General features: G+C 35.9%; 1 protein-coding gene across 3 annotated transcripts in view; it reads left to right on the forward strand.

Moving 5' to 3' along the window:
• RAD17 (RAD17 checkpoint clamp loader component) overlaps positions 1–27,275 on the forward strand; it is a 34,383-nt gene extending 7,108 nt beyond the window's left edge. For all 3 annotated transcript variants that reach the window (XM_065905770.1, XM_065905769.1, XM_065905771.1), the window contains 13 exons: positions 3,676–3,832; positions 4,636–4,772; positions 5,286–5,338; positions 5,427–5,552; positions 5,644–5,713; positions 10,774–10,885; positions 12,735–12,920; positions 13,227–13,312; positions 13,428–13,574; positions 15,224–15,373; positions 17,673–17,793; positions 24,461–24,518; positions 26,541–27,275. In XM_065905770.1, the coding sequence (XP_065761842.1) occupies positions 3,676–3,832; positions 4,636–4,772; positions 5,286–5,338; positions 5,427–5,552; positions 5,644–5,713; positions 10,774–10,885; positions 12,735–12,920; positions 13,227–13,312; positions 13,428–13,574; positions 15,224–15,373; positions 17,673–17,793; positions 24,461–24,518; positions 26,541–26,805 (1,668 nt within the window). In that variant the 3' untranslated portion in view covers positions 26,806–27,275. The remainder of the gene's footprint in view (positions 1–3,675; positions 3,833–4,635; positions 4,773–5,285; positions 5,339–5,426; positions 5,553–5,643; positions 5,714–10,773; positions 10,886–12,734; positions 12,921–13,226; positions 13,313–13,427; positions 13,575–15,223; positions 15,374–17,672; positions 17,794–24,460; positions 24,519–26,540) is intronic.
• The last annotated feature ends 145 nt before the right edge of the window (positions 27,276–27,420 follow it).

Here is a 27,420-nt window from a genome sequence, read left to right on the forward strand (position 1 = left end):
TGAAATGGTGAATTTTCTACTTTTATTGTTATTTCTATAATTGTTAGCTGGCATTTTTCTATAAAAATAGATTTCCTCATCACTAACTGGGTTTGCTTAGTTATTAATACCTTTAAATACATTTCCAACTGGAAAGACAGGATAAATTACTTTGAGATGAAGAGTTGGTGTTTTAATTACCTCCAGTGGTAAACAAGTCCTTTTTTGAATCACGATTCTTTCTGTCTGGTTTGTCGATCTAACCTTTGGTGTAGAGTTAAGATGATGTACTCGAAATGAACCTTCATTTTCAGCATTGATATTCCTCTGCTGGCTCATAGAAATCTCTTGTTTCTCTGAGTACCAATTCTTGGGCACTTTCTCAGAAAGCTTTTTCTCATTGTGTTGTTTGGTCATCTCAACTAAATAGTCTTTATTTTTCAGTGCCCACTGTGTTTTATCACTTACCAGTAATTTTTTTTTTTTTAGTATAAGCATTATTGTGTCTTAAACTTACACAAGTGTTAACACAAGTGTTATTGTTTTACCAGTAGTATGACTTAGGTATGTGTGCATGTTATAGGTATTAGTGAAAGTATTTCTCTATAGTTTGAAAAGCTTCTTCCCTCTAAGAAGTTGTAGTTTAACCAACCATGTACTCTTTATTATACAAAACTTTCAATGTCAGTAATTCTAAGACATTTTGATTTTTAAAATCTGGATAATTTCTAGATTTCTCTATGGAAAAGATAAAAAAATGTTTATTCACTGAGTTTAATTTTGGAGGCCGACTTCTTTTCTTCAAAATATAGTAAATTATTACAATGTAGGCATTGGGGGTATTAAAAAGGTATCTAGTGTTCTGATAGGAGACTAGCTCCCAATTCTGTTGCTAGAAGCAAAACCTGGTGTGTGGCTGTATCTCGTGTCAGAAAACATATGCAACTTTGTTCCATAAGAAAAATTCAGGGCTGCCTGTGTTTGAGCTTTCTCTTCTTTTGAAAAGAAGTAGTTTCCTTAGAAGTAATCAGTTCTCATTAATTGCATTAGTTATGTTCTCTTAAAGTCGCTGCAAGCAAAGAATTAGCAAGTCCTGAACCATTGTTCCTATGGGAAATGTAAGATTGGTTCCTTCAAAACCTAATGTTTAAAAGAAAATGAAAAACCTAATGTTGCTCTGGTCACATTTTCATCACTTCCCCATTAGTACATAACCTTGTTTTATATGTTTCTGTGTAAGGATACCTTATTTATTTATTTCAGTTCAGTTCAGTCACTCAGTGGTGTCTGACTCTTTGCAACCCCATGAACCGCAGCACACCAGGCCTCCCTGTCCATCACCAACACCCGGAGTCTACCCAAACCCATGTCCATCGAGTTGGTGATGCCATCCAGCCATCTCATCCTCTGTTGTCCCCTTCTCCTCCTGCCCCCAATCCCTCCCAGCATCAGGGTCTTTTCCAGTGAGTCAACTCTTCACATGAGGTAGCCAAAGTATTGGAATTTCAGCTTCAGCATCAGTCCTTCCAATGAACACCCAGGACTGATTTCCTTTAGGATGGACTGGTTGGATCTCCTTGCAGTCCAAGGGACTCTCAAGAGTCTTCTCTAAAACCACAGTTCAAAAGCATCAATTCTTCGTCGTTCAGCTTTCTTTATAGTCCAACTTTCACATCCATACATGACCACTGGAAATTTTTATTTATTCTTTTTTTGCATGCGGGATCTTAGTTCCCTGCCCAGGGATCCAACCAGCATCCAGCCCCCTGCAGTGGATACACAGAGTCTTATCCACTCAACCACCAGGGAAGTCCTCAAGATACCTTATTTAATATGTATTATTAGATCATTAACATTAAACTCATGGCCTGTAGAACTATAACTCATAAGGTCTTCCATTTTATTTTTTTTTAAGGTCTTCCATTTTCAAAAGTGGAACAGAGGAATCCCCTGGTGGTCCACTAAGTTCAGACTTAGTGTTTTCACTGCCAGTATCCAGGTTCAGTCACTGGTGGGGAAACTAAAATTCAGTAAGCTGCATGCATGGCAAAAAAAAAAAAGAATTAAATAAAATGAATAGTGTAACTGGGTAACTGGCTCTTCTCTGGGTCCAAGTACACATGCCCTAATTTGCCATAGTTAATAAAGGTGAATGGGCAAGCAAGCATCACAGCCCACCGGTACATGTAGGATATCTTCCCTTGCTAATTTTTCAGTTTTAAACTTTTAAACTTTTTTTTTCAATGTGTAAGGGAATGTTACTGGGACCTATAACCTTTAGTCTGTCTTTAGGGTCCTGTCTCTGGTAAATACATTTCTTAGTATACATTTCTTAAAAAATCTGATATCCAAACTGAGGTCATTCCATAAGAATATTATACTTGTATAATATTGAACTATATAACCCAAAGAGAGCTTGATATTAAGATTGAATTTTCTGAGTTCAGGTAACCTCTAAAAATACTCGTGTCAGACATAACCTCTTTAATCTAGCTGAAGTTGTTTTAATTTGGCTGCTGAATAGTCCTTGCAAGGAACATGGTGTAAGAATTGAGGATACAGTCACTATTTAGGACAGGATGGAGATTGCTTAAAAAATTGGAATAAAACTACCATTGTTCAGTTCCTCAGTCGTGTCCAACTCTACCATATGGCCATACGGTTTTATGGTCATATGGCACCATAAAACTACCATTTGACCCAACAATCCCACTACTAGGCATATACCCTGAGAAAACCATAATTGAAAAAGACACATGTACGCCGGTGTTCATCACAGCACTGTTTACAATAGCTATGACATGGAAGCAGCCCAGATGGCCTTTGACAGATGAATGGATAGAGAAGCTGCGGTACATGTATATAGGGGACTATTACTCAGCCATAAAAACGATGTGTTTGAATCATTCCTGTTCTAATGAGGTGAATGAACTAGAGCCTGTTATACACAGTGAAGTAAGTCAGAGAAAAATATCATATGTTAATGCATATTTATAGAATCTAGAAAGATGGTACTGATGAACCTACCTGCGGGACAGCAGTGGAGATGCAAACAGAGAACAGACTTGTGAGCACAGCAGGGGAGGAAGAACGTGGGATTAATTGAGAGAATAGCATTGAAATAGAAACAGTACCATATGTAGAATTAGATAGCCAGTGGAGATTTGCTGAATGGCACGAGGAGTTCAAATCCAGACAGCCTTTGACACTGACACTGAAGTCGCTCAGCCGTGTCCGACTCTTTGCGACCCCATGGACTGCAGCCTACCAGGCTCCTCTGTCCATGGAATTTTAACCTAGAAAGAGAATGTGCTGGGAGGTGGGAGGGAGGTGCAACAGGGAGGGGGCATATGTATACCTATGGCTGATTCATGTTACTATATGGCAGAAACCAACAGAATATTGTCAAGCAATTGTCCTCTAATTTAAAATTTTTTTAATAAAGATATTAAGAAAAAAGGAAGGGCCCCTCCCTGCTCCCCAAAAAAAGAAAGAAATTATCAGAAGCTGTGCTTAGAAGTTCAGGAAATAAGATCCTTTTATTTATAGCTGGTTTATTCCAGCTAACATTGTGCAATTAAGTCTGCTTTTATGACTAAATATTTCTAGAGATAATATTTAAGAAGAATATTAAAACAATATTCTAACATTCCAAAGATTTTGATTTTTTTTATTGATGTTTATATTTGGTTTTAGGGTGGATCTATTTTATTAATAACAGGACCTCCTGGATGTGGGAAAACAGCAACTATAAAAATACTAGCAAAGGAGCATGGTATTCACGTACAAGAGTGGATTAATCCAGTTTTACCAGAATTCCAAAAAGATGATTTCAAGGAGATATTGAATCCTGGTAAGGTTTGTTGTAAAGGTAGTAGAAATAGTGGGAAAGTCTATGTTTACAGATTTGAAACAAGCCCCTCAGACCCTCCTGGGTATGTTTTTGAGAGGAAGGTATGTATTGCTGCTCCTATACTTGGTTGGCATCTGCCCACTACCAGCTGCTTCACAGTCAGAGTAGCAATCACATGAACCTTTATGGGTGCATTTAGGTTCAGACCCCATGGACTGTAGCCTGCCAGGCTCCTTCATCCATGGAATTTTCCAGGCAAGGATGCTGGAGTGGATTGCCATTGCTTTCTCCAGGGTACTTTTGACAATCTGAAAAGTCTTTATTTACAGTCTTCTGTATAAAATATTACTTCTTGTAGTCCTGATAAATTTACTAATCAGTCATTCTGTTTTTGTCATAAAAACTTATTAAAGTAAAACTTGCTATTATTGAAAATAACTTATTTATGATCACACACTTATTGGGAGAGTCTTCATTGTGTAGACAAAGTCATAAATATTTTTACCACTTTTATGATTTTTATATTAACAACTGTGTTTTGAAATCAGTTAACTCTATATTACTTTTCTTGGTACAGAAGCATTATACTGTTGTTCATAGTGAGTTTGTCTTTTGAAATGAATATTCTGTTTTAAATTTGAACAGTTTTAAATTAAAAAACAGTCTACAGTATTGTGTGCTACATTATCTTTATGTATATGTAAATGTATTCAGTAATATTCATGTATGTTATGTATATATATGTAACATTGATATATACATAATTTGTGGAAAATAAAAGTATTAAGTATGTTTCCTTTCAGAATCAAGCTTCCATATATTTCCCTATCAGTCTCAGATAGCAGTTTTTAAAGAGTTTCTACTAAGAGCAACAAAATACAACCAACTGCAAATGCTTGGAGATGATCTGAGAACTGATAAGAAGATAATTCTAGTTGAAGTAAGGATAACTTTTGAAATTCTGCTGTAACTATTGAATAAACAATCACAAGATATATCTTATGTGATAGTGACATTAACTCTCTCCATGGTACTAGTGGTGGTAAAATATAAAGTCTTTGTGTAATAGAATAAACCTAAAGTTTCTTGCATTAAACTTGGGTAGAGTAACTATAGGTTGCAGGTGTGTACATATTATAGGTTAGTGAACTTTAAAAATTTAATGGCCTAAATGTAGAAAGGCAAAAACATATTTGGAAAATGATGTCTTAGTGAGAATATTATAACTTGTAGTGACCTGAAGAAATTTGATTTGAAAGTTCCATAGATGCTTGTTACTATTTAGGATATCAGCTAGTTGATGTCTTCAGCTAGTTGATGTTTAATTTCTACAGAAGTTCTGATTATAGTACATTGAATAGATAACATTTTTCCCCTCTTGGTAAATATAAGTCTGAAAATAAGTTTACTTGGGAATAAAACTGAGCCAGTGTTTATCCTTTGTTTTTGGTAGGACTTACCTAACCAGTTTTATCGGGATTCTCATACTTTACATGAAGTTCTGAGGTGAGTTTCAGTGAAATCTTTTAAAGCTCCAAATTAAATGACAGGAGGTTTAAATTTCTCCCTTGCTTGCTATCTTTTGTTATTTTAGGAAGTATGTCCAGATTGGTCGGTGTCCTCTAATATTTATAATCTCTGACAGTCTCAGTGGAGATAATAGTCAAAGGTTACTGTTTCCCAAAGAAATTCAAGAAGAGTGTGCTATTTCAAATATTAGGTAAGAATGAAATTTCTGCTTAAAATTACACATACGTATGACTGTATTTTTAATCACATAACCACTGTCTTTGTTTACAAAATTTTGACAGTTTCAACCCTGTGGCACCAACAATTATGATGAAATTTCTTAATCGAATAGTGACAGTAGAAGCTAGTAAGGTAAGTTTCTTAAGAACTGATTTTTTTTTTTACTTTACATTGTCATTATAGAAAGCCAAACTTAAGTGGTATTATATAAACTTGAGGAATTAGAGACATGAATTATCTCAGTTTTTAAAATTAAAAAAATTTAATTACACTCCTAAAGCATGTCATTTTAGAAAATATAGGAAGACTGATTAAAAAGCCCTTAACCTGGACTTTCCAGGCAGTGCAGTGGTTAAGCCTCCATGCTTCCACTGCAGGGAGTGCAGGTTCGATCCCTGGTTGTGGAACCAGGATCCTGCATGCCATGCAGCGTGGCCAAAAAATAAAAAATTTAAACATCCTTAACCTTTTTATAAACTTAACTTTCTTTTTCACATTGAGGTAGATTTTCCTTTGCTTGGCCTAGTGTTCTAATTTGTGTCTATTGTTAAGAAACTATTGCCTGCCATCTTGGTTCATTAATCAGTTATAATCCAACTCTACTTTTGTCCTGTGTCACTTTTCAAAGATTTAGTAATTTTTTAAAATTATGGTAAAAAATATATCATAAAATTTACCATCTTAGACATTTTTTTCCAGCTTTATTGAGATATAACTGACATATAACATCATGTAAGTTTAAAGTGTATGACACATTGACTTGATAAAACTTATATAATGTAAAATGATCACCACCATAGCATTATCTCATACCTCCATCATGTCATGTAAGTTACCTTTTCTTTTTTGTGATGAGAACATTTAGGATTTTTTTCTCTTAGCAACTTTCAAATATATACTATACACAGTACTATTAACTGTATTATATATTTGAAATATCTTAAGCATTTTTAGCCGTCTAGTTCAGTAGTGTTAAGTATACTATCGTTCTGACATAGCTGTTACTTTTAATGCATCATTTTTTTTTAATCTTTCAAACCAAGATGATGTTAAAATTAAATTGATGAAACTTCTCTCAGCAGCATGGTTCTAGGTGGACCAACTGCTGTCAATCCACTGGATTTTACATGAAACATAATTTGTCTTGCAATGCTGGATCACAGGAACTGAGGGAAATCTCCAGGGGAGAGGTTATGTTGAGGATTAAACAAGATAACACATGTATGTGGAGCACTTAGCTTTATAAATGCAACTATTAATAGTGAAACATTAGAAACACAGTGAATTCAATAATAGAGGGAGCAGCTGCTGTGATGAACTATTATGTCCTTAATGCGTATTTTGAAAATATTTAGTGATATGTGTGTATGCTAAGTCGCCTTAGTAATGTCCGACTCCTTGTGACCCTATGGGCGGTAGCACACAGGCTCCTCTCTTCATGGGATTCTCCAGGCAAGAAGGCAGAAGTGTGTTGCTGTGTCCGCCTCCAGGGGATCTTCCTGACCCAGTGATTGAACCCATATCTCTTATGTCTCCTGCATTGGCAGGCAGGTTCTTTACCACTAGCGCCACCTGGGAAGTCCCATTTAGTGATAAAGGGAAATACAGTTTAATGTCAAGTTAAAAATAACAGGATGCAAAGTTACATGATAATGCTAACAATAGAAATGATGTTTTCAGCCCTTGATATATGTCAGGCCCTGTGCAAGGTGTTTCTATATACCTGATCTTATTAAACCCTTACTACAACTATACAAAATTATCTCCATTTTATGGTAAAGAAACTGAAATTTGGAAGGAAATAACTTGAATAATATTCCATGACTATTAAGTGTCAGATGAGTTTGAAGTTTTGTTCTGACTCCAATTTACTGTGCTAAAACAAAACATAGATTTGTTAATGACAGCCCAATGCACATATATACATAAACCTATAGATACTAAAAGAAATAACATAAAGATGCTAAGTGTGATTCTGGGTGGTTGAATTACTTATGATTTTTTTTCTACATTCTCTACCATAAGCATGATAACTATAAACTATAGTTTTAAATATTTATTAAAAAGTTGAAGAAATAATAAAAGTCAGCCTCATGTTACTTTATCACGTGGCTCACAATTTTCTTAAGACTAAGTCATTAAATTGCAAATGGCATTTACTCTAGCAAGTTGTTTTATACTAGTAAAAAGATTACCATAACTTCTTTGTTACGTATTTAATGTACTGTGTGTAGTCACTCAGCCATGTCGGACTCTTTGCCACACCATGGACTGCAGCCCACCGGGCTCCTCTGTCCATGGGATTCTCCAGGCAAGAATACTAGGGTGGGTTGCCATGGCCTCCTCCACAGGATCTTCCCAACCCGGGGATCAAACCCAGGTCTCCTGCATTGCAGGCAGATTCTTTACCATCTGAGCCACCAGGGACGCCCAAGAATACTGGAGTGGGTAGCCTATCCCTTCTCCAGGGAATCTTCTTGACCCAACATCAAACCGGAGTCTCCTGCATTGCCTGTGGAGTTTTCACCTGCTTAGCTACCAGGGAAGCCCATAGTAAATGTGCCTTACCTTAAATAGTTGACCTATAAGAATGTTAGAACTAGTATACTTTTGAAATCATCATTGATATGTCACATCACAGGAGCAGCAGTAAGCCCAATATTTAAATATAAATCAAATGTAAATATAAAATCAAATGTTATGATACTGTCTAGGGTCGCCAAGGATAACGATAGTGTAAGAAGATTTAAATGAGTTTAATCTCTTTTATTCTGTAGCTTAGTTAATCATCTTAAGAAAGAGTATAGACATCTTATGTGAATGAGTTATAATAAAGAGTGTTGACTATCTTAAGTGTTTAAGTTTAAATAAATGTTTCTGTGTATTTATAGGAAAAAAGATCTTTAGTCTTTTCTGATGTCATTAGGTATATAGAGTGTGGAAGGAACTGCTGATCACACATTTCAGCCACATTTGCTATATTCACCATAGTTAACATCCGAAGTATTTTCTTCAGCTCCAAGAATCATGGTTTCAAATTATATTTCCTTGCTGGCAAGTAATCCATCTCTAATTTTTTTCAAAAACAGGCTACTCCTCCCGTAACAATTTTTAAAGTAAATATGTTCACAATAAAAATGAAGTTAATTTGGAAGAGAAGGCATGAGCAAGAAAATTTTATGAGAGTGAAAGAGACTTGCTGACCAGATATTGTAACATAATATGAGAGTAGAGAGAGTACAACAGTGTGATATTAGTGTAGAATAGACAAATGGAAGAATAAAATGAGAAGACAGCACAGAACTAGATCAGTATGTGTAAATGCAATTTTTTTAATACAATGAAAGTGGCATTTTACATCATGAGGGAAAGAGAGTAGATTGTTAAACAGTTAATAAGTGGTATTGGAACAATTGCATATTCAAACAGAAGAACATAAGATTGTCTCTTTAGTTCATACTATGCAGAAAAATAATTTAAACCTTGATTTAAAATTTAAATACAAAATTAGAAGAGTATTAGGGAAAAAATACTTTGAGTTGGGGGAAAGTCTTCCTAAGCAAAAAAAAAAAAAAAAACCTGAGAGCCATGGATTGACCTTAAAAAAATGGAAAACTTAGGAAATAACAGAAGACATGGTAAACAAAGATAAAAGACAAACATGGGAATGAAAGACAAATGGATAGTAAACATGAGAGGTATTCAGGCCTACTAGTAATCAGAGAAAAAGATTGATAAACAGTGTTGCCAAAGAGAAGGAAAAATGGACACTCACCTACCATTGCTGGGAAAAATAAAATTGGTAAATAAAATTACAGACACTTTGAACGACACTCTACAGAAGTATTCATGCATGTTGGCGAAGGTGTATGCAGTTGACTCTTGAACTGCATGGGTCCACATATATATGCATTTTTTTCAGTAGTGAATACGACAGTAGTACATGATCCATGATTGGTTGAATCCAAGGAATCAGAACTACACCTGCAGAGGGTCAGCTATAAGTTACACTTGGATTCTTACCTGTGAGAGGGGCTCCTGTCACTAACCCCACTCTATACAAGGGTCAACTATGTATATAGTATGTATGTCTCTCTCTCTCTATGTATAGATATGTCTGGAATGGTTGAAAAAAATGGAAGCATGTAAATATCCCTTCATTGATGGAAGTATTTAATTACTGTATACCCATAAATTTTTTAAAGTTATATAAATTTAAAGGAACTAACATAGATCATAAAGAATGGAATAATACATATGATCCCCACTTGTGTTTAAAAAATTAACTCTTTGTATATACTTATAGTTACTGTATATACTTATAGATGTATGAGCACAAAAAATGGTCTGGCAGTTTCCTACTAAAATGTTAGCAGTTGTGACAAAGTCGGAATTGTGGAGACTAAAAGTATACTAGCTTGCATAAAGAACTTTTAAGACAGCTTTCATTAATACAGTTAAAAATATATTGAAAATCATAGCACAGTACTGTTTTTCTGTTTTAAGCAATTTTTACAGGACCTGAAATGGGTTCACCTTTGAGCAATCACATGAATTCAGCTAAAGTCATATTGTCAGTAAACTGTTAAGAATTTCTGAAGGAAAAGGGAGGATAAATTTCTCTTGCCTTATACTTGATCTACCAAGGATGTGAAATGTGATATATCATATACCTTAAATAACTGCATGAAATTTAGGCTTTAAGTATGAGTTGATGCAGTTGTGGTTTTTTTAATACTCACCAGACTGTATTAATATGGTGAAGACTCCAGTGTAGGGATTTTCATGTAAATTTCAAATTTTCTTGTGTATTTAGTTTTATTACGTTATATTGTATTTTGAGGTCTCTCTGTGTGCATATATGTATGCATATATATATGATGTATATGTATATATGTATATATATCTGATGTATATGTGTGCATCTATACATTTGTGTGTGTGTGTGTGTGTGTATATGTATATATATATTGAGAGAGAGAACTTCAAAATATTATATAGCATAGTCCAAGTAAAAAAGGCTATGGTGTCATTGACACTTGTACCTTCATAAGCAGGCTATTATTTAACATGTAGGCTTTTTGGCATGCAAATTTGAAAGATCCTAATATACTTTGATTAAATTTAGAAAATAGGTTTGTTTTTTGTTTTAGAAAACATATATTTTTAAAATTTTAATTGTTTCATTTTAGAATGGAGGAAAAATTGTTGTCCCTGATAAAACTTCTCTAGAGTTTCTCTGTCAAGGATGCTCTGGTGATATCAGAAGTGCAATAAATAGCCTCCAGTTTTCTTCCTCAACAGGTAATTGGGAAAGATATATAGTATTATATAGGTGAATAACTTTTTCTTGTTCATGAAATTAAATTAAATTAAATATACTTTAACTTGAAATTGATATATTTTTTATTGAGACATTATTAATAAAATTATGTATGTATGTATACATAGACACACCCCTGTGAATGTGTCACCATATATATTTGCATATCTGAGATAAAAGCTTATTTATTTACATGGTTTGCCACTTTACCTTTCAAAGTTAATTTGGAATGAGACTTCCTGGGAAAAAATTCTGGCTCTGCCACTTTTTAATGACTTAATCGTGCAAGTTACTTAGTCTTTCCATGGCTTTATTTTTTCACCTCTTATATGAGCACCTGTCTCATCAAGTTGTGTGAAGAGTAAGTGAGGTAATACTCACAGAGTGTTTATTCCAGGGCTTGACACATACTAAGTTCTCAAATGGCCAGCTGTTAATGAGTTTAATATTAGGATATAGGATATATTTAACAAATATATTTCCACTTATTAACATATAAAAGGAGTGCCTAGCCATGCTGAAGTAAAGAGATAGCCCCACTAATGGCAGTGAATTATTTTTATTCTTAATGATCATAATTTACTGCACATAGTCATCATCAGAAAACTTTTAACAGGTAACCTACTTGATGCTTAACATTGAGGGATTGACCTTAAAAGATTAATAGCTCTTTGGCGCTCTCAAAATCCACCTGAAATCTAGTTTCTATCCATAACCTGTTCACTTAGTTACATCTTGTTTTTCAAAATAACTGTAAAGAATTAGACATTTTAACTCAACTAAAACCAAAATTCTGCTTCCTATGGAAACATAAATGTAAATTATCCTTAGGTTCACTACTATAATTAGGGGTGGGTCAGTTTGAGATACTAACTACCATTTATAATATTATTGCTCTGAACTCAGAAATTTCAGAAGGAAGAAGATAATAATTTTTGGGTGGGTTAGAAACTATCTTAGCAGTTATATGTTTTTTCATCTAATTCTCAGACCAGCCTAATGAGATAATACTAGGGTTCAAACCCAGATCCTGTGTTTCTGCTCTTCCAGGCTGGTTTTCTTTTCTTTTTTTTTTTTTTTTTCAGGCTGGTTTTCTAAAATTATGTACTTTGAATTTTTAAAAGTAGATTTTCCAATGAAATTTGAACATGGGAATATTCATAAATTGGAGACTGTCCAAATCAGTAAAGAAGTAATATAGACTTATTGTTAAGCAGGGTTTGCAGAACCAGACTGCTCAGATTCAAATCACTTCCTAGCTGATGACCTTAGCCATTTACTTAACCTCTTATGTCTCCATTTCTTTACTTTGTATAGTAATCATTCTTCCCTGATAGAGTTGTGAGGACTGAATTGGTTAGTACATACCATGCACCAAGAATAGTACCTTGCCTTTGTGAGAAACCAAGGTGATATAACTATATTGGAGAGTATGTCATTGTGTATGTGAAAATTTGAGATTTGTCAAGTCATATTTCATTTATTTTTATTGTTGCAATGTTTATTATGAATTTGACACATACACAGAACCTAAGGAGAAAAATTAATTGTACAGATCAAGCTTACTCATATGTAAACAGTTCTGGTGGGACTACATAATTTCAGTCACTGAAGATTAAATCTAGCTCATGCCATACTTTGAGATGACATTTTATGTCATTTTAGTAGTTTAGTAACTGGAAGAGGACTCTGACTCAGTTTGTGTACCTCATTATTTTAGAAAAGCTTTTAAACTAGAATACTTAGTGTGACTCTATCTGAAATGTTCTGTTTTACTTTTCATGTTTTTATTTTATTTTAAATATTGTTTCTTTGGTTTATATTATTTAGGAAAGAACAATTTACAGCCAAGGAAAAAAGGAATGTCTTCCTTAAAATCAGATGCTGTGCTGTCAAAATCAAAACGAAGACAGAAAACTGATAGGATATTTGAAAATCAGGAGGTCCAAGCTATTGGTGGCAAAGATGTTTCCCTCTTTCTCTTCAGAGCTTTAGGGAAAATACTATATTGTAAACGTAAGAAAACATTATACATTTTTAAAAAATATCTTACTATCTTACAACTAAAATTTAAAAACCCTTTTTTTCAGAATGTCATATATTTGGTTCAGTTTCAAGAAAGAGCTAAGATAGGTCAGATACTCTGACACGACATAAGAAAGACATAGGAAAATGTACTTAGAGTATTTTTGTATTATAAGTGGAATTAAACATAAAAATCAACTGTTGAAAAAAAAATCAGCTGTTGAAAAAATCTTCAAATGAAAGGTGCTATATAAAGATGGTGTTATTTTTTAATAATGCCAGACTGTTTTTTTGTAGGAGCACCTGTAACAGAAGTAGACTCACCTCGATTACCTTCTCATTTGTCAGAGTATGACCGGGATACATTGCTTGTTCAACCTGAGGTAAAGTCTAATAACACTTAGTACTATCTACACAGTACATACTGTTTACATTTGTGTCCATATAAATTTGACCAGTGAATTTTTACTAAAATTATATATACTTATTTTTTTATAGGAAGTAGTAGAAATGTCACACATGCCAGGAGAGTTATTTAATTTATATCTTCACCAGAACTATGTAGATTTCTTCACAGAAGTGGATGATCTTGTGAGAGCCAGTGAATTTCTGAGTTTTGCGGATATCCTCAGTGGTGACTGGAATGTAAGACTTAAGTGGTATTGTTTATGACTATTTCCTCAGAACTGAGAAAGAAATTTTACTTTTATTCATACTTATGTGACATTATTTTAATTAACTTCTTAATAACTATGACAAAATTAATTTCATGCAACCAGTGTTTGCAGAGAAACTTCTGCAGTGAATCTGCTTTTTCTATGTTAATATAGCACTAATTTTTTCTAAAGTTATTTTCTGATAATAAACTAATACATAGTTGGAAAATTTGACAAATTGAAAAATAGATTGAAGGGAAGGAATGTGCTCCTTTCTTTCCATTTTTTCTTTCGGCCATACCATGTGACATGTGGGGTCTTAGTTCCCTGACCAGGGAATGCTGTGTGCTACTTTCTGATAGTTTTTAAATTTATTTATTTAAAATTTGAAATTATTCACTATAAAGTTTGTAATTTTTCTTAACATTTTAACTTTGCTCTGACTGGTATAGTAGTCACTAGACATATATGACTATTTAAGTAAAATTAAAAATTCAGTTCCCTGGTCATGCTAGTCATATTTCCAGCATTTAAACATTTATGATACAGTTTCTGTTATATCCTTAGGGTTTCATTATTTAGCAGTTGCATTTGCTTTATTATTTTATATTGCTTTTTTTTTTTTGAAAGTTTATAACTCTATTGACAAATAGAATATACAATGAATATCTGAATACCTTTAACTTTTGTTCATCAATTTTCACATTTTTCCACATTTGCTTAGTCTGTATTTTTTTTTTTCTCTTTCTCTTTTTTTTTTTTTAAATTTTTCAGTGGGTTTTGTCATACATTGACATGAATCAGCCATAGAGTTACACGTATTCCCCATCCTGATCCCCCCTCCCACCTCCCTCTCCACCCGATTCCTCTGGGTCTTCCCAGCCCACCAGGCCCGAGCACTTGACTCATGCATCCCACCTGGGCTCGTGATCTGTTTCACCCTAGATAATATACATGCTGTTCTTTCAAAACATCCCACCCTCACCTTCTCCCACAGAGTTCAAAAGTCTGTTCTGTACCTCTGTGTCTCTTTTTCTGTTTTGCATATAGGGTTATCGTTACCATCTTTCTAAATTCCATATATATTTGTTAATAAACTGTAATGTTCTTTATCTTCTGGCCTACTTCACTCTGTATAATGGGCTCCAGTTTCATCCATCTCATTAGTCTGTATTTTTACACACTTGTTTTGGCTGAATACTTGGAAAGTAATTGTAGCATCACAGACTCACTTAAGCCTGCATAAGGACATTGCTCTATTACAACCACAATAGCATTATCACACCTAAGAGAATTAACATAATCAATATGTATTATGATTAACATAAATTCAGTAAGAATACCATCCTTCTTCCTGTTTCCCAGTTACTTCAAAAATGTATTCAAAGTTATTCCCACCACCCCCATCTGATACACAATTAATAGTCCACACATAGCATTTGGTGATTTTATCTCCGCTGAATTTTCTTCAGATAATTTTGTGGCACTATTATGTTTAGGGCTGTGGTGAATGTGAAAAAAAAAGGACTGTATAGTAAATAAATATGGTTAGCCTTTTGGGGGAGTCAGTAGTACCAATAAGTACTATCTTGCAAATCTTTTTATTTTCTTTATTTCACATCTTGCCTCCTTTTTTAGACACGATCTTCTCTCAGGGAATATAGTACATCTATAGCTACGAGAGGTGTGATACATTCCAACAAAGCCCGAGGATTTGCTCATTGCCAAGGAGGAGGATCAAGTTTTCGACCCTTGCACAAACCCCAGTGGTTTCTAATAAATAAAAAGGTAAAAAACAAAATTGTACATTTTCAATAAGTGAACTCCTTATGGTGTGAATTATATCCCAATAAATCTATTTTTTTTATTTAAGAGAAAAATGATCTCTCATTCTTAATAAGAAGTAGTTGCCAAGGCTTATAGTTTTCTTAGAATTATGATGAAACATTAAAAGGACAGTCTTCTTAAATGCTTTTTCTAAAGAAAAAACACTCAAAATTTGAAAGCATGTACTTATTTTATTGGAATCAAAGTATACAGGCCTACTTTGTTTCACTGCACTTTCTTAAAGTGCTTTGCAGATAATGCGTTTCTTACAAATCAAAGGTTTGTGGCAATCCTGTATCACGCAAGTCTCTCAGCACCATTTTCCCAAGAACATTGCTTATTTTGTGTCTCTGTGTCATACTTTGATGCAATATTTCAAACTTCACTAGCAAAAAGATCACGACTGGATGAAGGCTCAGGTGATGGTTAGCATTTTTTAAGCAATCAATTTTGTAATTAGTAGGCTTCCCAGGTGGCTCAGTGATAAAGAATCCACCTGCTAAGCAGGAGACATGGGTTCAGTCTCTGGGTAGGGAAAATCCCCTGGAGAAGGAACTGCAACTCACTTCAGTATTCTTACCTGGGAAATCCCATGAACAGAGGAGCCTGATGGGCTACAGTCCTTGGGGTCACAAAGAGTCGGACACAACTTAACGACTAAACAGCAACAAATTTTTTATTAAAGTATGTTGCACACTTTAATAGACTATAGTCTAGTGTAAGCATAACTTTTATTTTCACTGGAAAACCACAACATTTCTGTGACTTGCTTTATTGTGATATTCACTTGATTGAAGTGGTCTAGAACTGTACCCACAATACTCTTGAGGTATGCCTGTAGTTATATTTTTGTTTCAGTTGAAAATAAATCCTGGCTTTACCTCTAACCATCTGGACAAGTTATTTCATCTAGTATGCCTTTTGATTCTGATTCCACAGCTATAAATATATAGAATTAGATTATTTAGAAGTCAAAAACAGCTGGCTCACAAATTGAATACAATACATAACACAGATTTTTTTTAATGAATTGCCCATATTTAAAAATTAGTTTAATACTTAAAACTTGAGTGTCCTGGAAAAAAAAAAAAAGAGGGCCACATTGGTCCATATTTTACATGGCCGTAATTGGCTCAAGCCAAGTATAACCTGTCCGTTGGTGGTGGGAGTGGTCGGTGCCACTGTCCCCAGCAGTTCTGCTACACTGATTTCTTTTTTTTTATGCTTATTTTATTTTTCTTTTTTTCCCATTTATTTTTATTAGTTGGAGGCTAATTACTTTACAATATTGTAGTGGTTTTTGTCATACATTGACATGAATCAACCATGGCTTTACATGTATTCCCCATCCGGATCCCCCCTCCCTGCTGCACTGATTTCTATTACCTGCCTGACTCCTATAGCATCTGACTTTGTGACCCCTGAACTAGGTCATCTCTAAGATGTCTTCCAGTTCTAAATTCATGTGGCTAAAATATGAAAGTATCAGTCATTACCTAAGAAAAATCTTTCAGTGGATTTCTTGGAGCAATTTTTAAGCAGTTTATGTCCCTTATTGACTTGATTGCTCTTTATAGCATGTGTATTAATTTTGCATTTGTTACATATACGTGATCTACAACTGTGAGCTCCTGAAACGCTAGAGATTATATTTCTCTTACCATCACCATAACACTGCACCTCTCTTAACTGAAGAAAATATTCTTTTATTGAGAAACAATACCTTCACATAATTTGTGATATGTGTATGCTCATAAACAGAAATCCTTTAATTTTTTTAAGGACCTTCTACCTAAGGTCTTATTCTTTCTGCTGTTATATCAAATGTGAATTAGTTGTACAGATAAAGTGCTTTGTTAAATAATACTAGGACTTACTTAGAAAAGACCCTGATGCTGGGAAAGATTGAGGGCAGGAGAAGAAGAAGGAGACAGAGGATGAGATGGTTGGATGGCATCACCTACTCATGGATGTGAACTCTGGGAGACAGCGAAGGACAGGGAAACCTGGGGTGCTGCAGTCCATGAAGTCACAAAGACTCAGACATTACTTAGCAGTTGAACAACAACAATAAGACAGTTATAAAGGACTAATCAAGCTGCTTGATGAGGCCAAAAAAAAAGACTGATGAGATAAACTCTTAAAGTATCTAGTGTAGAAACCAACATATATTGTGACATAATAAACTTATGTGTAGGAATAAATATCCATATTTAAATTTTTATTTTTCATTTCACCTTTTTTTTTTTCTTCTCTACAGTATCGGGAAAATTGCCTAGCAGCAAAAGCACTTTTTTCTGACTTCTGCTTACCAGCTTTGTGCCTGCAGACTCAGCTATTGCCATACCTTGCTTTGCTAACCATTCCAATGAGAAATCAAGGTAATAACATGGGTTTTTATTATTCCCAAGAAGTAGTGTTTTATAACATTATATTTTTGTGCATCAAGTCGTTTCTGTGTACCACTGACACTCAGTTTTTTCCCTTTTGTTTTTTAAATCAGAATTAATACTGCTTTTTGATTAAAAAAAAGAAGTATATAACGTAAAAATCGAAAGTCCCCTATAAACCATGGGTAATTCCTTTTCACAGATTGGTGTAAATTCTTCTAGACTTTTTTCTGTGCAGATATAATAATGAAAGTAAGCTTTAATTTGCTTTTGTCACTTATCATGCATAGAGCTCCATATTTTATAAATTAGCACAAAGGAGCTCTGGAGGTTGGGAAGTCCCAAATCAGGGTGCCAGCATATCCACTGTCTGGTGAGACCTACTTTCTATTTTGCAGATGGCCGTCCTGTTGTATTCTGACATGGTAAAGAGAGGAGGAAGAACGCTGTCTCTGGGGCTCTTATAAAAAGGCACTAATCCCATTCATGAGGGCTCTACCCTCATGACCTAACAACCTCCTAAGGCCCCATCTCCTAAAGGGGTTAGGATTTCAAAATATGAGTTTGAGGTGACAGAAACATTTAGTCTGTAATAGCAGCAATGCTAAAGTACATTCAGATCTAACTCATTCAATCTTATTGGTAATTTTGGTTGATTCAGTATTACAAATAGTGTCCATTAATAGTATATTTACATTGTTTTTCCTGATTTTGAAGTTATAAATAATGCTTTTAAAAAAAGCAAGAGAACTCTCCGGTGGTCCAGTGGTTAAGAATCCACCTTCCGATGCAGGGGACGTGGGCTCAACGATCTCACAGGCTGTGAAGCCGCTGAGCCCACCCGCTGCAGCTGGAGAAAGCCCGCACGCTGCAGACTCGGTGCAGCCAAACCCGCGACACCCACCTGCCCGACAGGTGTCCCCTGAGGTCTGCCTGTTTTGAAGAGGACCCATTTTCCATCAGTTGTTTCTCTTTTTCAACATGTATGGGCCATATTTCCTTAACAGTCTTAGGTCACATGTCTGTGAAGCTGACCTTCAAGGTAGAACAGAGAATTTGTGTAATATTGAAAATATAATCTACTACATAACTCATCAACCTTCTCTTAAGTTTTATTTCTTTTTATTGTTTGGCCACATCCCGTGGTATGTAGCACCTTAGTTCCCTGATCAAGAAATGAACCCACACCCCCTGTGTTGGAAGGCAGAATCTAGACTGCCTTCTAAAACCACTAGACTGCTAGGAAGTCCCAAAACTTCTCATAAATTTCAGAGATAGTATTTGTCTTATGAGTGGTCAGAGGAGAGGATTATTGAGTAGATGTCTACCTACATACAAGAGTTTCATCTTTTAAGAATATTGATACTTAAAAATTTTAAATACTGTATATTTATAGGCAGAAGTGAGATGACTTTTGAATAGTGTGTGTGTTTAATCTGTGAGTCAGAATCCAGAGAGTTCCCTATGCTGGCCTATTAATTTTAGATTATACTCGTCTTTATTTATTTGGCTGTGCTGTGTGGCTTATGGGATCATAGTTCCCTGACCAGGGATTGGACCTGGGCCTTTAGCAGTGAAAATTTGAAGTCCTAACTACTGCATCGCCAGGGAATTCCCAGATTGCGTTAGCTTTTAAACTTAGAAATTACAAGAATGGTACGAAGGAAATTCTTGTATATCCTTCACCAAGATTCCTCAGTGTTTCATTTTTACCATATTTGCCTTTTTTTCTTTGTATACACATATGTACACAAACATATGTATTTTTTCCGAACCATGTTTGAGGAAAGTACAGACATGATGCCCATTATTCTTAAACACTTAAGCATGTACTTCCTGAAACCAAGGATATTCTCCTACATCACCACAATATATACATCAAAATCAGGAAATTAACTTTGATACATTACTGCTAATTCATAGTTTAATTATTAGACTCCATTTATAATTTATAGACCCCATTCAAATTTTGCCAATTGTCCTAATAATGCCCTTTGCAAAATAACAACTAAAACTTGTTCTCTTTCTTGTCCAGAAATTCAGTGCAAGATCAGATGATTCACTTAGCTATTCAGTTGCTATCTCTTTAGTCTCCTTGATTTAGAATGGCACCTTGTTGTTTCTTTGTCCATTATGTCTTTTTTTTTTTTTTGCTGCATTGGGACTTCCTTGCAGCCTGCAGGCTTTTCTCTGCTTGTGGCACCAAGGGCTTCTCTAGTTGCGGCTCACGGCCTTCTCTTGGGCGCTCTGGCTTCTGGCTGCGGAGCGTTGGCTCTAGAGCACGCAGACTCAGTAGTTGAAGCACATGGGCTTCTGTAGTTGTGCGCGTGAACTTAGTTATTCTGTGGTATGTAGGGTCCTAGTTCTTGACCAGGGATCAAACGTGTGACCTCTGCATTGGAAGGCAGATTCTTAACCAGTCGCCCACCAGGGAGGTCCCTGTCCATTACATTTTTGATTGTTACAAAATGAACTGTCCCTCAGTTTTGGTTTATCTGAGGATTTGGGTTTATCTATCTTTGAGTGGATACAGGGTATGTATTTTTGTCAGGAATACCACAGAAGTGATGCATTGTTCTCAGTGTATCACATCCAGAGAACACCGTGTCTATTTATACCATCCTGGTGAAGTTAACTTTAATTATTTTGTGAGATAATTATCTCTGAGGTTCTCTAATGTAAAGTTATTAAGTGTTTCTTGAGGAGACACTTTGAGACTATGTAAATATCCTGTTTCTCATTCAAATTTCACCCACTAGTCATAGCATCTTTTGATAATTATTTCCTGAATCTGTGATAGTTGGCAAGTCATGATTTTCTAATGGCATTATTCCTTCTATATTCCTGTTAGTAAATTCTGCTGTAAGGTATCGCTTCACTCTCTTCCCCGTTTGTTTATATTAGTATGGAGTCTGGATTCTTATTTTGTCAGCTGTTGTTTCTCACTGTCTTTATTTATTTTGGTTCCAATTTGGCCAATGCAGGCTGCTTTAGGGTGACCCTGTGCCTTTACTCTTAGAGTAGTTTCTGATACAAAATGTTCCAGAATTATTTCATACTTTGCTGCAAAAAAATCATCCTATTTTTGGACTTAGAAATCTCCAGGAATTCTGGTTCCTTTAGTGGATATGGACCCGTCTCCCACTTTGCTAAATATATTTACTTGATTCCTTTGTCTGTAACCTGTCTCCTAACCATGCAGGCTGTTCCTTCAGCTCCAGCCCGGTTGCCACCAACTCATGTTGGCACAGCTGGCCACATTCTTTGTCCCACTCCCAGCTGTGCGACAGTGAATTGGTTTGATTTAATAAGAGTCCCCTTGGACAAGACATTAGCATCACCTGGAAGCTTGAGAAAAATGCAGAATCTCAGGCCTCAGTCACGACCTGCTGAATTGATCTGCATTTTAATGAGATTCTCCAGGTGATTCTTATGCAGATGTTTGAGAAGTATTGGTTTGGATTACTCCCGCTGGAATCATCTGGAGAATCATTATATCCACTAGTTATAAGTTCAGATTCCAGGATCACAACTCAAGTTTTCCATATCAAAAAGCTATATTTGAAAATCCTAATGGTGTTGTATGTTGGATTTTTAAAAAGGTAAGTGTCCAAGAGCTCTCATAGAGTTTGATTTGCAAACTTTAGAAGTTTCATAAAATGTAGTCAAAAATAGGATGTTTTGGTTTTTCTTTTTATTCATCAATTTTTTTCTTTTTATTCATCAAATTTTATCCCATTTCTTTCATTTTATTTACTATGTTATTTCAGACATTATCACTTTATGTTTCTTCTTCTTTCTCTCCATCCTCTTTTCTAGTCCTCCATTAGTGTTTATTGGAAGGCTTAAAAAAAAGCATTCTGTTTTCTCTTTCATTGCATAATCTCTGTCAGTCTGTGTTCAAGGTTACAGATTGTTTCTTCTCCCTGTTCAAATTTACTGTTGAACCCCTCTAATGGATTTTTCATTTTGATTATTGTACTTTTCAAGTCCAGATTTCCATTTGGTTCTTTTTGCAGTTTCCTTCTGTATTAAGGGCTTCCCTGGTGGCTCAGATGGTCAAGAATCTGCCTGCAGTGGGGGAGACCTGGGTTCAATCCCTGGGTCGGGAGGTCCCCTGGAGAAGGGAATAGCAACCCACTCTAATATTCTTGCCTAGAGAATTCCACGGACAGAGGGTCCTGGCGAGATACAGCCTATGGTATCACAAAGAGTCGGATGTAATTGAGTGACTAACACAGTTCTCTTTATTGGTATTCCCTGTTTTATGAAGCATTGTCGTTATAGCTCTCATTACTTCTTTAAGTAAGGTTTCCTTTTGTTCTTTGAAAATCTTTATAATGGCTCCTATCTATGAAGTCTTGTTCTGTTGAGTGTAATGTCTGGTTCCTCTCAGAGTTTCTGTTACCTACCCTTCTCCTGTGTATGGATCACATTTTCTTCTTTCTTTGCATCATCTCAACAATGTTTTGTTGAAAACTGGGCTAATTTGGGTAATATATTGTAGCTCCTCTGGGAACTGAGTCACCTCCACTCTCTGGGGCTTGTTTTTACTGTTGTTGGTTAATTGTTTAGTGATTAAACTAAACTATTGATGAAGTCTGTTTCCCCTACAGTATGAAGCTTCTGTCTCCTCAGTGCTCAGCTTTGGACATGCCCACAATCACCATGAAATGACAGTGGTTTTAGGAGGGCTCTTTGTAGCTGTCTCTCCCTTATTGTTGTTAAATTGTCTGCGTTACTTGATAGCACACTCACCTGTTCCGTTTCACATTACTGGCAGATTGCGCCATTGTTTTCAGTAGTGTCAAGGGGCATAAATTATTCTACAGTTTGATCCAGTTAAATGTGGGCAGGTGTAGACCTTGAAGCCAGTGTCAGGTTTGTTCTGACCCCAGGGAGGCTCTTCTTACTTGTCTCTTTCCTAGTTCTTTTCTGGTAAACTCGCCAGCTTTTGCTCAGCTTGTTAGTCTTAATTAAGAGGAGCTATTGGTTTCAAGAGGGCCCCTTGGCTTGAACTTCCCAACATTCTGTTTCTTATAAAGCCGGTTCCTTTGGGTAGAGCTTCAGAGCTCCCTTTTCATACAGAATGCCTCTGGGCAAAATCTCTTGAGCCACTGTTTTGGGTGTGTGCTCAGTTGAAGGGAGCCGCTGATGATCTTGGCTTGGGCTCTCCCACTGTGGACATTCTGCCCTACAGATGAGTTGGGGTGAGGGTGATTGCAGTTCAAAGAGGAGGCAGTATTCTTGCACTGCTGTGCTCTGGGGTACAGCCTCCATCCTTTGCTCGGGGCTGGGTGGAGAAAGGGAGCCCCAGACTCTTGGCTGGCCACAATCACTAGGGGAAGCTCTGTGTTCTTGGCTGCATTCACCTGGAGTGAAGTGTCTCCCAAGCTGAGGAAGGGAAAGAGCAGATCATGACTCAAATGTGAGACTCTTTGCTGTTAGATTTTCTTGAGTAAATGTTTCTTCGTAACATAACATTTACCATCTTAAACCATTTTATTTGTTTATTTGGCTGTGCTGGGTCTCTGTATCTGCACAGGCCTTTCTCTAGCTGTGGCAAGCGGGGGCTACTCTCTAGTTGCGGTGCGCAAGCTTCTCATTGCAGCGGCTTCTCTTGTTGTGGAGCAGTCTCTAGAGTGTTCAGGCTTCAGTAGCTGCAGCTCCCGGGTCTAGAGCACAGGGTCAGTAATTGTAGCACACCAGCTTAGTTGTTCCACGGCATGTATGATCGTCCTGGACCAGGGATCAAACCCGTCTCCTGCATTGGCAGGTGGAGGGAAGCACCATTTTAAACTATTTTTAAGTATAAAGATCCCCTGGAGAAGGGACAGGCTACCCACTCCAGTATTCTGGTCTGGAGAATTCCATGGACTGTATAGTCCATGGGGTCACAAAGAGTTGGACAGGATTGAGCGACTTTCACTTTTCAGTAGTCTTAAGTCTATTTACTCTGTTGGGCAGCCAATCTCCAATTTTTCATCTTGAAAAATTGAGACTAACCACATTAAACACTAACCACCACCCTTCCACCCTGCATGCTACCCCCTGAAAACACTGCCTACTCTCTGTCTATGAATTTGACCACCCTCGGTACCCCACTTTAGTGCAGTCATACCATATTTGTCTTTTTATGACTGGCTTATTGCACTTAGCATGTCATCAGGGTTTATCCACATTATAGCATGTGTCAGAATTTCCTTCCTTTTTGAAGCTGGATAATATGACATTGTATATATATTTACCACATTTTGTTTATCCATTCACCTTTGATGGACACAAGTTGCTTCCACTTTTTGACTATTACCAATAATGGTGCTGTTATAAAAATGGGTGTACAGATATTTCTTCAAGACCTTGCTTTCAGTTTCTTTCTTCCTTGGATGTATAACCAGAAGTGGAATTGCTAGATCATATAGTTACTCCCGTTTTCCACAGCAGTTACACCATTTTATATTCCTACAGCTCTGTTCACATCCTTGTCACCTTGTTGTTTTATGAGTTTTTTTGTTAATAGTCATCTTAAGGGGTGTCTCATGGTTTTGGTTTGCATTTTCCTAACTATTTGTGACTTTAAGCATTTTTTCATGTGCTTTTTGGCCCTTCTTCTTTGGAGAAATGTCTATTTAAAACCTTTTAAAATTTTCTGTTTTAGCTCAGATTTCTTTTATCCAAGATATTGGAAGACTTCCTCTAAAGCGACACTTTGGAAGGTAAGCTGATCATTTTCATTTTCAAAGAGCTATTACCTAAATAACCACCAAATACTTTATCTATTTATTCATTATACAGTCAGTAATCTGTAAAGGTTAAGAAATACATGTTGTACCAGTGATCAAAAACTATATGATCACATCATAGACCCATCTATTATATTTATTACATTTAACAGCATTTTTCACCAGCTCAGAATCGGGTTAAATAGAATCATCGGATTACAAAGGCAGTGGAATCTTTAAAATCCTTGAGTTCAGCAAATTTTGCATAACTGAAAACCCTTTTGCTTAACGTGTTCTTAGCATATATTTTCACTTTCATGCACTGGAGAAAGAAATGGCAACCCACTCCACCATTCTTGCCTGGAGAATCCCAGGGACGGGGGAGCCTGGTGGGCTGCCGTCTATGGGGTCGCACAGGGTTGGACACGACTGAAGTGACTTAGCAGCAACAGCAGCAGCATATATTTGGAGTGTATGATGGTCAGGAACTTTTTATTTCTTTATCATTGAAAATTCAGACAAGTGAAAAAATATATAAATATAGGGATAAATCTCCATCTATACCGTTCATTCTGTTGCAAAATAGCTTCTAGGCTAATGTCAGTGATTAACACAGTGCTTGTAGTTCATTTCTACTTGGGTTATCTGTGAGATCAAATTATGCATTCAGGCATTCTAGAAAAGGTTTAAAAAGTACTTGCATTCCTGGTTTTAAGGATAAAGGTAAATGACAGAAATGGCACCTATGGGGTAATAGTTCTCTAGTTCTCTCTAGTTCTCCTATTCTTGGTCCCAAATGGAAAACTTGCTTGTCTGGGATTTTTTTCCCTCTACCTTCATAGATTCAATAAAGGCCTTTGTTTAATGGTTTCTTCTGTACAGTGACTTAGCTATGGGAAGCGCATCTTTCCTTTTACAGAAAGATAATGATGGATGGATTTTAGAGCATCATCCCAGTGGATGATCAGGGCTCAGACCTTTTATAAACTTCCCTTTTTTCCTCACTTCTCTCTTGATCAAAGAAGGACCAACTATTCTCACTGGCTCCTTTCCCTCCAAGATTATGACACCAAAATCAAAGGAAGACACTTGTCTTCTGTTGTCTTTTTCCTCCTAAGATGTAATTAAAAGAACGAGAGTCACTCTTTTATTATTGGTTCAAGTACTCGATCTGAACTGGGAGGCAGGATGTGTCGGTGCTACTTATCACAGTGACTGGTACTGCTGTCTTTCACTTACAGTGACCATATTTAACATTATCTTTGATTTATATTGATAATGTTGAATATTCTGATACTTACACTTGATATTTAATATTTCTATTTAATAGCTGCATAGTTTCCTTTAATTGAACCTACACCTCATTTTGTATTAATACATTTAGCTTGTTTCCAGCTTTTATTGTTAAACCCTTCCTTGAAGCTAAATCATCATGTATATCAAATACTATTTATGTAGGATGAATCCTGTGATGAATTGCTGGATCATTGGATATACACCTTTGCTCTATGTTGCCAGATTGCTTCCAAGAATATTTTTCCAATCTTAATGCCCACTAACAGTGTTTCAGCATGTTCTTTTCTCCTAACGCTTTCCACCACTGGGTTTTATTATCTTAAAAGGTCTTTTCCAGTTTGAAAGATGACAATGTTAATTTCCATTTTAAAATTACAGATTAGGTTGAGCAATTTATTTAGTAACCTTTCTTCTCCGTAAGCGCTCTGTTCATGTTTTATATCTGTTTTTTTATTTATTTCATTTAATTTTTTCTTTTCATAAGAACTGTTTACTAAAGATATTAATTAACTTGTGTTATAAGTTGTAATGATTTATTGTTTGTCATTTACCTTTTCGTTTTGTTTATATTGTTAAATAAACTGGAGCGCCTGGTTAAAAAGCACAGAAAGGTAAATGAGAGACTATGGGAGATGGCTTTATAATCTTCAAACTCCTGATGTAATTTAAAGGAATCCTCTCCTTTGATGATTATTAGTGCCTGTGTTATGAACCTGGCAGGTTGAAAATGGAAGCCCTGACGGACAGGGAGAATGGAATGATAGAGGCGGACAGCGGAGATGAAGCCCAGCTTACTGGAGGGCAGTCTGCAGAGGAAGCACTGGGTGAACCCACTCAAAGCGCTGAACCTGAGACCTGGTCTCTTCCTTTGAGTCAGAATAGTGGGAATGAACTGCCGGCCAGCCAGCCTCAGCCCTTTTCAGCCCAGGGAGACGAGGAAGAAGACGACATGATAATAGAAGACTATGAGAGCGATGGGACATAGAAAGCAGCCTGCCCATGAGATTGTTAACTGACAGATTCATACTCATGTTATTCAGAGGTACTTGAACGGTGATAATAGACTTCAGGTGAATTAGTTTGTTAATTCTTCTCCTGGTATTTCAGCACTGTTATATTGAAGTAAATAGAAGCTCAAATCTTGAAATAATCTGTTTCTTCCTCTAATATTTATTTAATCTTGTGAGTGGTGTTGGGAAAGGAGGTCAGTGTGTATGAAATGCGTGTGAACGTTATACCAAATACCAGAAAATGTGAAGGAATAATTCAGAACACAACTCTGTGGGCTGTAAATAAGAATTATAAAACAGCTTAGGATGCAATTATGAGTGTAAATAAACTTTGTGCCTTATTCACAGTTTCTCTCTGGTCTGTAGCTTCTCAGATACCATTTTTATATGTTGTACAGTGGAATATTTTAGATAACTTTCTGGAAACTATTTACATAATTTATATAAAAATTAAAATAACTGAATTTCATTGTTTCTTCTGTATTTCAATGTTTCCTAACATGCACTGTCTACCATGTATCATTGGGCATAGGACACAAGTCTCCTTCATCCAGTGCCAAACTTTTTCAAAAACAGGGAAGGAAGGGAAT

The sequence above is a fragment of the Muntiacus reevesi genome, chromosome 14, assembly GCF_963930625.1.
Source record: "Muntiacus reevesi chromosome 14, mMunRee1.1, whole genome shotgun sequence".
Taxonomy (NCBI): domain Eukaryota; kingdom Metazoa; phylum Chordata; class Mammalia; order Artiodactyla; family Cervidae; genus Muntiacus; species Muntiacus reevesi.